This window comes from Pyrgilauda ruficollis, unplaced genomic scaffold, assembly GCF_017590135.1.
Source record: "Pyrgilauda ruficollis isolate IOZ18807 unplaced genomic scaffold, ASM1759013v1 scaffold167, whole genome shotgun sequence".
NCBI classification, from domain to species: domain Eukaryota; kingdom Metazoa; phylum Chordata; class Aves; order Passeriformes; family Passeridae; genus Pyrgilauda; species Pyrgilauda ruficollis.
Window position 1 is genome coordinate 806,817 of NW_024515542.1, and position 14,305 is coordinate 821,121.

Below are 14,305 nucleotides of genomic sequence, written 5' to 3' on the forward strand. Positions count from 1 at the left end.
CTCCTGGATTATGTTTTCCATAGTGCAACATTTTTTCCTGATGAATCTTCCAGCCTATCCAGGTCTTCCTGTTAGGTGGCTCTCCAAGAGTCCACTTCCTCACTTAGTTTGATATTGTTGTCAAATTTCATCAGAGTACACCTGATCTCATCACCTATGTCACTTATGAAGATCTTAAACACTGTTGGGCCCAATATTGATCCCTGAGGGACCACACTTGTGACAGATCACCAGTTTGAAAAGGAGCTGTTTACTACCATTCCCTGGGGGCAGCAATAACATTAGTTTATTTAGAAGGCCACAGAAAGCTGTATCAAAAACCTTGGAGAAATCCAGGCAGACAATGACTTTTTCTTTTCTTATTAAACAGCCTTTATCTCAAGATTTTTCTCCTTACTTTCTCCTCATCCTGCTGGGATGGGGAATAAGAGAGAAATAGTTGGGGATTTTTAGACAGCTAAGGTCAACACACCACATATATCCATATCAAAATAATGAACATATATGTCTCAAAAACATTGCTATGTGAAAAAATGGCAACTGAACTTTTTTTTTTCCTTCTTCTTCAGATAAAATGATTGATACATTCTTTTTCTATATTCTTATTTTTAAATTCAAAGGGTCTGCAACTTGATTTGGTTTTTCTCAACAAGGAAGACGTGTCTAGAAACACTTAGCCTACATGTAATGGTAGGACAAACAGAAATTTCCACTAAATATTATCCTTTATGACTCTTCTTGCATGCAAAGCTATGCAGTGTACTCATATGGTATGTAGCTGGAATGCTGAAGGAGTACTCTAACAATTTCAGTATGATTGTTTTGGCATCCTTGATTTCCACTCCGTTTATTTTTCTCTTCACTATTTTTTGGGCTTTGTGTCTGCTACAGACAGCCAGAAGGTGGAGGACTTTGATTTACAGAAACTGGCTCCTGCCAGTCCTAAGGCACATAAAAATCTTTGACCACAGGACAAAGTGGGTTTTAACATGGCTGGGAATCTAAAAGTCTCAGAAACATTGAAAAGTAGGACTTGTCATATTCTGCTGGACCACTTAAGTTCTCCATTGTATTGAAAAGGTCAGGACAAAGAGCAAACATTCCCAGATTCCCACCTAAGCAAACAGTTTGACATAGGAACTGAATCTCACAGCAGGAAGAAAGGAAGATGGGAATAGGATACTATAGATACACATCTCCTGTGCCTGGACAGCATTGCAATATCATGTTCCAGAAGTGTTAGGGCGATAACACCATATTATGTGCCAGCCAGCAGCACAAAACATTTGAATCACAGGAAAGGACCAGGAAGTAGGGATTAACAGAAAAGTGGGGCAATCTAACATGTACTGTCCTTCTCACTCAGTACATCTTTTCCTATCGTCTGAGACAATACAGTCAGTGCCTCCCCAATAATAGTGATATTATTAAATACCATTCCTGAAGCTGGAAATACATCACTTATGCTCCCATTAGCGATCCACTCTACTGTAACTCGTCCATATGTTCCTATTAAACGTTCAATATTCAGGGTGATCAAGCTGTCCTGTTCCATTTCTTCAATTTGCTTAAATAAAGAACTCTGGAAAATATACAGCAGTAGAACCAAAGCATTATTTTCTTAAAAAGAGAAGTTTCTTTAGGGAACAGGTATTCAAAGGGGGGCAGAGACATTGGGCTTCAATAAATTATTCTACTATTAAGCAGCTAAATGCAAGTCTATTGATTAAATTTTTATAACTTAATACTCAACAGGCCCAAATTTCATAAACAAGAATTTGAAATGTCAGACCTCTTCATCCTAAGGGAAAAAATTCAACGGTTTTTGTTAGTTTTTTTTTTTTCTTACAGTATTTTATGACCAAATCATATGAAGCATATAAACATATAGACTTTCAAGACAGACATATTTTTTCTGCTGTTACTTTACTAATATTCATCCTCCTCACACAAGTCCAGATACAATATTTCATTTCAGTGATTATTCTTCTGTGTTTTATATCTTCATTAGTCATTTAGTACATATATCTGCTTACATAACTCCTACAATATTTGATAGTTTAAGAATCAACAACTCCAAATAACACCTTTAGTCTGACATTTTCTCCAAAGTTTTTATTTTGTTCAGGCAGATGGGCTCATTCTGTGGCGTAACTATTTTAGAGGAAAAGAATCTTTACTTAATTCCTTTGATTAACCAATCAGTAGAGACTACGATGATATCATATATGCCATCTGATAACTAATTTTTTAGGTTGCTGCAAAATAAAACTGATAAAATAATGGGTTATTCTAAATGTAAGGGGATTAGAAAAACCCCACAACAGGGACAGACTGGAACTAAGTTTCTATTGCCTGTCATCTATATAACCAAGTAACAATGCTAAATGGAAGTCAAAGCCCTTCTGTCTCAGGTTGCTACAAGACTTTAGAAAAAGAATCCTGTCACAGGCAATTTTAGTATGTTTGTGTTCTGTTATTCAGAAATGGTATATACATATTTTAATGATTTACCTTAAAAGTTTTACCTGGGCAAATGCAATGACTCCATAGGCATTGTCATTGGGAGGAATAATTATGTTAACGAAACTGTGGACACCAATCTCTGCACCTCCTTTAGGGCTTTTCAGACGCACTTTAAAACATTCTTCCTCCTCTGGCATGATGTCATCCAGGATATTGACTGCTATCACAGCTTCCATGTCCCCAGGCTCAAATATCAATTCACCTGAACTAGCATACAAAAACCCACATCAAGTAATTACAAACTGAGGATATGATTAACAAACTTTGAAAGCACTACTGAAAATTTAAAGAGCATTTTTGATGCTGAAATTGTTGTTTATATTCCTGAGTAAGTCAATGAAGTTTAAAGGTTGTGGGATTAGTGTTGGGTTTGGTTTTTTTCTTAATTACAATAGAACATATAGTAACTGATATTTCTTATTAATGTAATGTAATGTAATTAATCCTAAATAAAAGCTTCAATATCCAGTTTAACTACAAGTCCTTGTACATATTTTAAAGCAAATTGTGACAAGTTTGACTTCAGGTTATCCTAAGGACCTGTGAAAAATTCTCTTTAGTGTTAATAAACACATCCCACACAGGAGTCTGTAATGGTCTCTACTGTAACAAAAAGACTACCACAGAAAAAGGAATGCAAGAGCTGGGAGAGAAACCAAAAAACCTACCTAGGTATAAAATCTGATTGGTTGGAGATAGTTGTTAGCTCATAAATCTGGGAGCTGGACCCAATGGAAAGAGCAATCAAACTCTTGCTGGAGTTCAGAGACCTTGCAGTAGTGAAAGTGATATGATCTGCATATGGGGCTTCCAGCATCAGAGAGAACTGGCTCCCTTCTGAGTTCCAAGAGTAGAGTGCTGTTGTGTCCTTACCAGAGAGGAGGATGTGAACTACATTGAGCAAGGAAGAGAAAAAAAGAAATATTCAGTGATATATTTAAAATTTCTTGTAATATCAGAAATGCCCATGGCAGCTCAATTTTTAAAGTATCTCTTAAAATCTGATAAATAATATGAAAATTGAATGCATATATTTCTCCAGTTCCAGTACAATAAACAAAATCTTACCTAAACCTGAAGGAGGAATGAAAACATGGATGTTTCTTACAGCAGAGAGTGGAAGAGACTGAAAGTGTCTGAAGGTAGGCTGCCCTGTCTCCCAGATGAAAATTTCAGAATTTTCAGTTTCTACAAAGGAGAAAAATTACAAAAGCTACATTATATTGCTGCCTGTTAATTAAATCACACATTGGAGGCCATTCAAAGGCAGAGACTGGCAGTTTTAATTACAAAGTGAGACCAGTGATTGTATCTTCTTTTTTACTTGCATAACTCCATAGCACGATTTCCCGTTAGATGATTTATTCCATGACATAATTTATGGATTTTTCTGCACACATTCACATATAAGAACACTAAAAAGCCCAGCAGACAACAGTCAAATGCAAAGAAACCTATGGACTGCATTATACACTTTTAAAGAGTCACAGGAATGCAGACATAAAAAATGTCTAAAGTGTCATACTTGTAATAAAAATGTACTTTGCTGAACTTAATTCAGTAAACTTTGCTGACTTTGCTGAACTTGTCAATGCTCTTTGCATATGACAAAGCTCAGAAGTTTAGAAAGGATGCAATTAGCAGCTAGATGAATAGAGTTATTAATTCCTATTGTTATTGGGAAAATATTAATTAATTTCATAAATATTTAAGAACATACAAAATGCTTTCGTTTTCTGAAGGCCAAAACAGAGATTACTTCAGTAAGATGCTTTTCAGCAAATTGTCACCCACCAGTAATATTTTAATTTCTATCTAAACCCCTTTTATTCCAAACACCTTTGCCATCAAACAAGCCAGCATATACCTCACAAACTCAGTGTTTGTTTTCTGCTAAATACCTTTTGCAACAATTAAATATACGTCAGATCCAGAAGTCCAGGCCTCCATATGTTTTATTTCTTTTGCTGGTAACTGACGAAGATTCCTAAACTCATTATTCAGCCATTGGTACAAGAGTACATTCTGGCTGGTATTTGACAACGCAACTAGTAAGTACATAATGCCTCCTCGGGGAAACAAGGCAACACTCAGAGCTTTGTAAAGTGGAAGTTGATGATGTGGCACAAATATATCTTTATTCCACTGGAAAACCTGGAAAACAGAATATGTATTTTATTATATATTTATAACAAGCACTAAGAAAAAATAAATTAAGTGTTTTGATGAAAAATTGGAAAGACTTATAATTTACTAAATTCCTCATTTCTATAGTGGATCCTACATTATGGTAGAAGCACACTGATAAGCAGCTATTAGTAACTACCTTACTGAAAATGTCTGTTCTTTAGATGAACAGGCTTATGGTCAGAAGCTGTCTCTATTCCTACAGTTCTTTAACGTAATAGACTTCAAAACAGAAATGACAGTAGCAATATAACCAAACCAAGTCTAAATTACATGTTAATGTAAGGAGTGTTGTTACATTTAAACAAATCTAGAATTTTATGTCTTATACATCTGTAATAGAAATGTAACTAATTTTTCAGGAATATATATTTACTTTTTTATCTATATTTTCTTCGCATTTCAAACTGAAAACTAATCAAACTACCTACATCAAAGCCACGAAGACAAGTGTGTTCTAACCTGGATGGAACTGTAACTGGTGGTATCACTCACAAAAACCAAATAGTCTTCCTCATCCACAGCAAAATGTTTGACAAGTGTGGTGTCCAAAATAGAGAGGGTCTGTAGCTACAAGGAAAATATGGCAAAAATGGTATTTGGAATTCAGTTCAAGTTTATACATATGCACACATATTTTTTAAAAACTGTAAACATATTAAACATATATAAAATAATGTATAAAAATCGTCATAGATGTAATTTTATAGTTTTAAAAATATATATGATGCCATTTTACAAAATTAATATCAGTTACCATACATTTTTCAGAAAATGCTCTATGACTTCATTACTCTGCAATTTCTTTCTTCACTTCAAAGATCATTTTATCTCACCCTCAAAATATGACTACAAAAAACATTTGACAACAAGCTGTAATAACTGTCATGGTTTAGGAATGGTATTTCTCAATTTAGTGTTCCCACTGAAACACTCCAAACCATGCTGCCTCTTCCTTTCCCCCCTGCAGTGGGATGGAGAGGAGAATTGGAAGTACAAAATATGAAGATCACAGTTTGAGATAAGGACAATTTACTGCAAACAGCAATGTTTGATGTTGTGATGAGAAAATTAACAGTAAAAACAACAATAATAATAGCAGAAGGTACAAGAGAGGCAAAGATTCACATGTGAAAATGCTCACTACACACAACCTGTCAATACATGAACTCCACCTACACCACCCCAAACCCCAGGAGGGTCCCTTTCCCCCATCCCCAGAAAATGACATGAGGTGGTACAGAATAACCTCGGGGCTCCAGCCATACCCCCTCCTGGCTACTGCAATATTAATCCTGCCCTGGCCTAAACCAGGACAATAATTTACATCATTGACTCATGCAGATTGTTCAGCTGCCAAACTGTCTGAGAACAGAGTCCTTTTTCCCAAAACATAGTGGAAGAGAAGGGCCTCACGAAGTCCTTTCTAACACAAATATTTAATGAATTTGTAAGTAACAGAGATTTACCTTCAATAGTTTGCGTCCAGGCATGAATGCATACACACTGCTGTTGGACGCTCCCCAACTGCTTCCTCCATGAGTAATCACAAGGTAGGGAGAGGCATGGATTTGGAAAGACACACAGCTTTTAGGATTCCACATACCGAAATTCTGAGAGAGGAACAGAAATGTAGAAGTGAAACGCCAAGGTTTTACTAAGAAGCATGGTTGGTGTCTGTAAGCAAGCATTTACCTCGATGGCAACAAAAACTCCTTTCCACTGGTAGACAGTAGAAAACACAGCTGGAGGAGAACGCAACAGCACACCATACAGGTTTTTTTCCAATGCAAAGAAACACCAGCCAGCTGCTGACTCTTCCACAAAGCTTTGCACGACAGACAGAACACTGATACTATCCCCTGCAATACAGTATAAGAGAAAAGTATTTATCTTTATGGTCTTTTACAACACCATTTTCATTATTTACTTATGAAAACCAAATCTAGTATCAGAAATCACAGAATATTCTGAGTTGAAATGGACCAACAAAGATTATCAAGTCCAGCTCTTAAGTGAATGGCTCATACAATGGTCAAACTCACAATCTTGACATTTTTGACCATGCCATAAATGCCTAATCTATATTCTGAGTTGTTTCTAAATAGCTGGTATAAGTGCATGTAAATGCATGGAAATGGTATAGCACTGAGGTTGTACTGAGAATTAAATAATTAATTAATTTCTTATATATTACTATTACATATGGAAGATGCATAGACAATTTGAGTGTGATTCAGAGTGACTCAGTTTGGAGTTTAGGTAGTAGTAGAGAAAATTATCTAGATAAGAAAGAATAAAATAGTGGCAAAAAAACTAAAAATGTGTTTATCCTCATTCTCTCTCTCATCACAAGTAGTAGTCATGGCAATAAGATTCTTCAACTGCCTAGTCATTCAACACTTACAGAAAATAGTGTCTTTTATATTATTTAGAAAAATCCAGAATTACAAGTAGCAAAGAACATATTTATAAACCAAATGCCTTGTGAAAATATATAAGCAACAGGAAGACCAATACAGATTGTTGAAACTATGGCAGCACTGGCTGATGACAAGCTGACTCTTATGCAGCCAAGATATCTAATGAATTTGGATATCATAGGAATATTTTAAGTGAATTTTCACTCCTAAGTTATATCTCCTGTATGTTTGGTTACTCTGTAGCTACTTTCACTCTGAAAATAGCAACGGATGCTCTTGATAAAGTGAACGTACTGATGCCAAACGCAGTATCCGACAATGTCTCCCACTCAACACTCACAGATAGGTTGAGCCCATTACTCCGTGAAACTTTCAAATAAACTGTAGTGTTCGCTTCTTCAACGGTGAAGATATTTGTCCTAAATTTGAGAATGGTGAAAATAAATTTTAAGAAGCATTATTTTTATAGTATAAAAATAGGAATTTTACACTTTCAGCACAGAACATGCAATAAAAATAAAACACTGGGTTTGCTCTGTGAAGGACAAATGCTAATTAAGGTTGTCCAATGTTTCTTCACACAAGACTTTGACAAAATCATGGGAGATTCAGCAAAATCTTAAACCAGCCTGAAATCTAACACACAACTATATGGGTAAAGTTGAATGATTTCTGAAAACATCATTCCATATCAGAGACTAATATAATCATAGAATGGTTTGGGTTGAAAAGAACCTTAAAGATCATCTTGTTCCAGCCCTCCTGCCATAAGCAGGGACATCCTCCACTAGACCAAGTTGCTCAGAGCTCCATTGAACCTGACCTTGAACACCTACATGCCTGTGGATGTGGCATCCACAGCTTCTCTTACCAGTGCCTCACCACCCTCACGGTAAAGAATTGCTTCCTGATATTTAATCTGAACCTACTGTCTCTCAGTTTTAAACCATTCCCTCTTGTCACTACATGCCCTTGCCAAAAGTCCCTCTCCAACTTTCAGATAGGCTTCCTTTAGGTACTGGAATGTTGCAATTAGTTCAGCCTGAAGCCTTCTCCTTTCCAGGCTGAACAATCCCAATTCTCTCAGCATTTCCTCACAGCAGAGGTGCTCCATCCCTCTGATGAACTGAGTGGCCTCCTCTGGTCTTGCTCCAACAGTTCCATGTCCTTCCTGTGCTGAGGACCCCAGAGCTGGAGGCAGCTCTGCAGGTGGGGTCTCACCAAAGCAGGGCAGAGGGTCTGAACCCCCTCCCTCCAAAGCTGCCCACGGGGCTTTGGATGCAGCCCAGGATGCATTTGGCTTTCTGGGCTGCAAGTGCCCATGGCTGGCTCATGTCCAGCCCCTCACCAGCATCCCCATGTCCTTTGGGGCAGGGCAGCCCTCGATCTGTTCATCCCCCAGCCTGCACTGGGTATTGCTCTGACTCAGGTGCAGCACTTTGCACTTGGTCTCGTTAAACCTCACGAGATTCCCAAGGTCCACTTCTTGAGCTTGTCCAAGTAAGATTGGCTGATTTGGTTCTGAAAAAACAGCCCTGAGTGAAGGTGTATCTTGCACGAGCTTAAATAAATAGGTAAATTAGAAAATTTCTGATTCCTGGGACATTGGTTTATGGTTGGAATTTGTAATATTGATTACTATTAGTGAAATGTTTGGGGACTAATGAAGTACTGTTTCAAGAAAAAATGCACAGAGAAATAAACCTTTCTAATGGTGAATAGTCCATTTCAAGTGTTTTCTGCTCCTCTGTATAGCAGTAATGGTATTTGACAAATAGTGTAATTTTTAAAATCATAAATTTGACAATTGGATTCCTAAATTTTTTAAAGGGAAATCATCTCTATGAATATGAAAAAACTCCCCTTTAATTGAATCAGGGTTCAGTACCTATTTGCAAGTGGGTAGATGCTGAAAAGCCCCAGTGGAGCCTGGTTCTGTAATATCGTAATCATTGTTTGCACTCTGGTGCCTAGTCTGGCTCCTCCAGTTGGATTGAACAGGGTGACAATAAAGTGCTCATCCAATTCTGGTTCTTCATCCAGGATTGCAGAAATATGCAGTGTCTGACAAGAAACAAGCATAGAAAGCTACTGAGACTTGACAGCTAACAATGACAATGTTATTCAAGCCATGCTGCTGTTTCTGTTCTTTCTCTGTACATCTCTGGACAGCAGGGCAGCACAACAGCAGCTCTTGAACTGGAGAAAGCAGGAGTAAGGCATGGATAGTTCAGGCTGGGGTTCTAAAGTAATCCCTCTGGTGACCTCCATTAGTGCAACACTAACACGAGGACACCCACATTCTTTTTATTCTTCCCTTCCCCTCTTTATTCTTATCATAAGATTCTCTGAAATGTAACAGGTTTTGATCCTTTTTTCATACTTTTGTTTTGTACTTATTCCACACATTCCTTGGTAACATAGTCCCCATACAGCTATCTGATCACAGCTCAGTCAAGTTGGGTTTACTTTACTTTAGTTGTCAACTGAACTATCTCATGGGCAACAGAGTAGTTACACTTCTGGTACTGGGAACAAAGAAGGAAAAAAAGGCAATAGAGAAATATTTGAAATACTCTCTTCTTGATGTTTTATTCTTTCTACTGCACCATGGTGGATAAGAATAGGATTGTCTCAAGGTGGTCTCAAATCAGCAGAGAACTGTCTAGAAAGAAATAGGTGTTATCACTGTCATCCTCCCAATTACCCAAAGAGGTGAAAGTTACAGTAGTACATGTAGTTTTGCCTTAGAAAAATTATTTAGTAATGACATATTTGAAATTAAAATAGAGCTTACAACATTTTAAATCTCTGTTTATTTCTTCAATAAACCATATTTAAAGACTGTATTGAGAAATATTTTACCTCCTACTTCTCAGAGATCTCCTAAACTGGCCATCACTGAGGTGTCAAATGCATTTTAGGTTCAGAAACTGAAAACCTGTGTTTCCAGAAAGGTTTGTTTCAGATCCTAATCCCCTAATAATATACTAACCTGTTATTACACACTTAAGATAGCTCATTTGCTAGCTGAAATTCTTGTGGGGACAGTACAGAAGCAGTGGGATTAATACTGTCAGAAAAATTATTTTCAATTTCTAAAACTCTGAAAGCTATTCACCTTTTCCCTTTGCTGCAGCATACTCTCTTCAGTTCAGGCCACATAAAGGAATAGGATTTTTAATTCTACCATAATTATTTACAGTAGAAAGTTATGACTGCATGTCAAAGTTTATCTTTCAGCAACATGCTTAACACATACAAATAAATGGTCCTATACACATATCATACTATATACCCCTTATATTGTCTTCAGTTTATCTGAACTATTATGAAGAGAGAAATATCTACAGAAAAGCATATTCAATTTTTCTGCACTCCCACAGCTCAGTTTATTCTGAGAATTAAGGAAAACATAAGAAAAAAAAATTAATACACGAAAAAAACACAAACATTGCTGAAATGTTTCAAATCATTTTTAAAAAAGCCTTCTTCACTTCTTGTGTTATAACTACCATATTACCTTAAATCTGACTCCCTCTTCCAGCACAATGTATCCTTGAGAAGGGGCCAAATCCACTGATGGATCTGAAGAATTAATTTCACTTACAAGATACTGAACAGACACTGTTCCAAATATCCCCTGAGGAGGTTCTCTAATAATATTTAATACTGCAACACTTTCCATCAGATGGAGAGCCGTTTGCTCTCTTAGGAAGAAGTGATCACTGTTATTGAATGACAAAATTCCATGTCCATCATCATTGGCAAATATAGTAATTGTGGCTTTTGAAAAATAAATAATAGAAATATGCTTTAATTAAAATAGTAAAATATCATTGTACACATACACAAATAAATAAATATACACACAAATCCATTATTTCTTTAATATAATTATATTATTGCTTTTATGTCCCTGACTAGTTAACAGAATATATAAGTATTTTGCTTTATTTAGGAAAATTTCTAGAAAGAAAGAATCTAGACTCTCTTAATAAATCACCCAGCTTTTGCATTTTCTGATTCCTTATTTTACATATAATTTTGTTAATTTTACATTTTTCACAGCGATGTTTAAGAAACTTCCAAATGAGATTATTAATTTACCATAGGAGAACACCGGTGTTTTCTAAAACATGATTATTCAGAAGAATGAAATTAAAGTGACTGAGATACAATTCTGAAGAATGAGAACATCAAAACTAAGTTTTACCTGTTGTGTTCTTCCCTAATTCCAGGCCAAATGACGGATTTGTTAGAATTAACTGGAACTTCTCAACACCTTCAGGAATATCATCATCACAAATCGCAACAACAACAGATTTATTCCTTTCTCCATCAGCAAAAAAAAGAGTCTAGCATTGAAACACAGAAAGCATTGAATATTCAATAGCTGATAATGCACACAGAAATTTTAACATAAGATTAAGCAGAATTGCCTTAAATAAGGAGGAAAGAAGAGGCAAGAAGAATAATTTCTATGTCCCTTATAAATTGACTGAAAAAGAAGCAAAACAGTAAAATAGTTTAGCACATTGTAGAGTGAGGACAAATACGAGCAATTCACTTTGAAAGTTCTTTTACAAAAAATATTAAACCTTACATGAAATCTTATATTCTCTTGTCTAAGCAAAACTGTATTTGAAATAGATGTTTCAAAGTTTAAAATGTGTCTTATATTTAAGAATGCTTTAGTATTAAATAAGGAAGAAAGAGTAAAATAAAATGACTAAATCTATCTCTATTCAGATGATCAGAGCAACTGAAAAAGTTGAGAAATCTAGCTGTACTAGTGACCATTCTGCAGAATAAATAAGATTATGTTCTTTTGAGGCAGTTGAAGAAATGAAAACTATTAGATTTAAAATTTGCTTCTTACCCTTGAGACCACATTAAAATCCAAACCCAGCTGTGCCTCCAAATTTTGGGCATAAAAAAACACAGACACATTTCCATATGTTCCTTTGTTTCGGTATACCATTATCGTCAGATTCCCATGAGTTTCATTAACTTCTAAACTAAAACAAAAACCAAGACAAATTCTCAGTGCTCACTGAGCATGTTTTTTTAATAAGATGGTAGATAATTGTTATATTTTCACTTTAAATCATCCCCTCTAACTTTTAAGAAAAAGTCACTATTACAGTAAAGCATCATTACCACTTGTCTAATGCAACCATTATACCTTTTCTTTTTCTTATCAAAATGGAATTGAACTAGATTAAGCCTGTCTATGAGCATGGATCCCTTTTTCCTAGCTCCTGGAAATCAGAGAAAAAGATCTAGGAGATGTCAATGTGCATGTTTACACAGATGCAGAGGCTGGGACACTGGATGGAGGCTTGAGGGAGTGATGGAAGTCCACAATACCGAAGGACAATAGTGAAAATAAATACATGGTAGCATGAGATTTCTGCGTAAACATCCTGTAAATGCTGGTTTCTAGTCTGGGAATTATCTTTCCAGTTCCACTGAACTGAATAATATGTAATACATCTCAAAGATCTGTTTTATTATTCATAGGAGTTTTACTGTTAACTGAAAATGGAAATAGTTGGACAACACTAATCATTAACTCCCATAGGGAGTTCTTCAAGCTGACAAGACTTACTTGGTACTTTCCCATTCAACTACTCCGCTTACTCCATCATTAGTGTCAATAATAATTTGAGAAGCTAAACCTTCCACATCTAAAAGAGAAAACAGAAAGACAAGTATGTAAGAACAACAGAGTTCATTTTCATTATTTTGAAGAATAACAACCATTTCTTTATATCTTTACTAATTTTGGAGAAGAAAAACATAATTTTCCATTTCCAAAATGTGGAGGAGAAAATGAAGTGAACAGGCTACTTGGAAAGGCTTGAAGAAAATCTAATTCTTACTAGCTTTCTATTAGAACTGCAACACAGGGCCTTGAATTACCATCATTACATTTAATGTATTTAAAAAAGAAAAAATAAAAGAAAAAATTGAAGAAAACTCATGGCACAGAAAATGTAGAAAATTACAAAAGCAAGATTCATCAAGTCTTAATTCACTGTGTGCTTTTTGTTTTTTGTTATTTAATGTTTTGCAGACAGTGCCATTCTGAATAATGGAGGGAAAATGAGTAAAAAAGAATAACAAAAGATGCAGTATATCATGTTATATTAATGTTTCAGTGCTGATTATAAATCTTAATGGCACACACCACAGATTCTGCTATAAAGAAAGAATTATTAATTTCCTTTTAGTTCGTTTATGTATTGCAAGATTCTATTACTACATAAAAACATATTATATTCACAATAACTTTGCAAGATCATTGCATGTATTGCCCTGTGAAAATACTGAATAATAGATTAATGGCAGCTATTTCCACTAATTGCACAGCCCAGAACTTGGCAGTCAGAACTTGATTCTTCTGCGAAAATAATGCCTGGTTTTGTTTAAACAGCATCACATGAATACTTCAATTTACATCAGTTTAATTTTAATAATAATTGAAAAGAAATGAAGACTAACAATTTCTACAAAATAAACTGACTCCACTAAATCTGTAGTAAATATACTATTTTTAGATCCATCAGAGATATTTCTATTAAATGAGATAAAACTTAATAGAAGTAAAATATCACTGCCTTGAATCCAAAACTGACACTATGAGATAGTGATGAACATGAACAGCAGCTGCAACACGTCTACACAGACAGCAGAAAGGTTTAGAAATCCATAGGGATTACAGTGCATATAGACCCTTCAGATTCCTAACTGGCGTTTTTCCTCATCATGTCACATAGTCTGACCAACTGACTCAAAATCTTTCAACATCAGACCTCTTATTTCATATCTGGCATCTTTCCTCTCTCCTGATGACCTCCTGCCATTTTACCCTACCTTAATTCTTTATTCCATCCATTAAGTTTATTCATTTTTCTTTCACCATTCTCAAGTATCAAACATTTTCCCTTTTCTTAATTCCTTGCACTTTTGTATTAGAGTTGGGCCTTTTCTTCCACCTGTTCTAGATGATGGGATGGAGCAAGAGCAGCATGAAGAAAACAGAACTGTCCTTTATGTTTCCTGCTTCTGCTCCATATCCATGAAGTCTCAGATCAGAAATATAGGTCACTTAAGTTCTATGTGTTTAACTGCATGTCATAGACATCCCAGACCTACACCAC

General features: G+C 35.6%; 1 protein-coding gene across 1 annotated transcript in view; it reads right to left on the minus strand.

The window, feature by feature from the left end:
* ADGRV1 (adhesion G protein-coupled receptor V1) overlaps positions 1 to 14,305 on the minus strand; it is a 282,378-nt gene that overhangs the window by 186,306 nt on the left and 81,767 nt on the right. Inside the window, exons 46-59 of the mRNA XM_041463583.1 lie at positions 12,751 to 12,829; positions 12,019 to 12,157; positions 11,353 to 11,494; positions 10,660 to 10,922; positions 9,025 to 9,200; positions 7,431 to 7,555; positions 6,409 to 6,575; positions 6,183 to 6,326; positions 5,176 to 5,283; positions 4,424 to 4,680; positions 3,595 to 3,722; positions 3,195 to 3,417; positions 2,529 to 2,733; positions 1,436 to 1,582 (exon numbers count right to left, since the gene is read on the minus strand). Coding sequence (XP_041319517.1) covers positions 1,436 to 1,582; positions 2,529 to 2,733; positions 3,195 to 3,417; positions 3,595 to 3,722; positions 4,424 to 4,680; positions 5,176 to 5,283; positions 6,183 to 6,326; positions 6,409 to 6,575; positions 7,431 to 7,555; positions 9,025 to 9,200; positions 10,660 to 10,922; positions 11,353 to 11,494; positions 12,019 to 12,157; positions 12,751 to 12,829 — 2,303 coding nt within the window. The remainder of the gene's footprint in view (positions 1 to 1,435; positions 1,583 to 2,528; positions 2,734 to 3,194; positions 3,418 to 3,594; positions 3,723 to 4,423; positions 4,681 to 5,175; positions 5,284 to 6,182; positions 6,327 to 6,408; positions 6,576 to 7,430; positions 7,556 to 9,024; positions 9,201 to 10,659; positions 10,923 to 11,352; positions 11,495 to 12,018; positions 12,158 to 12,750; positions 12,830 to 14,305) is intronic.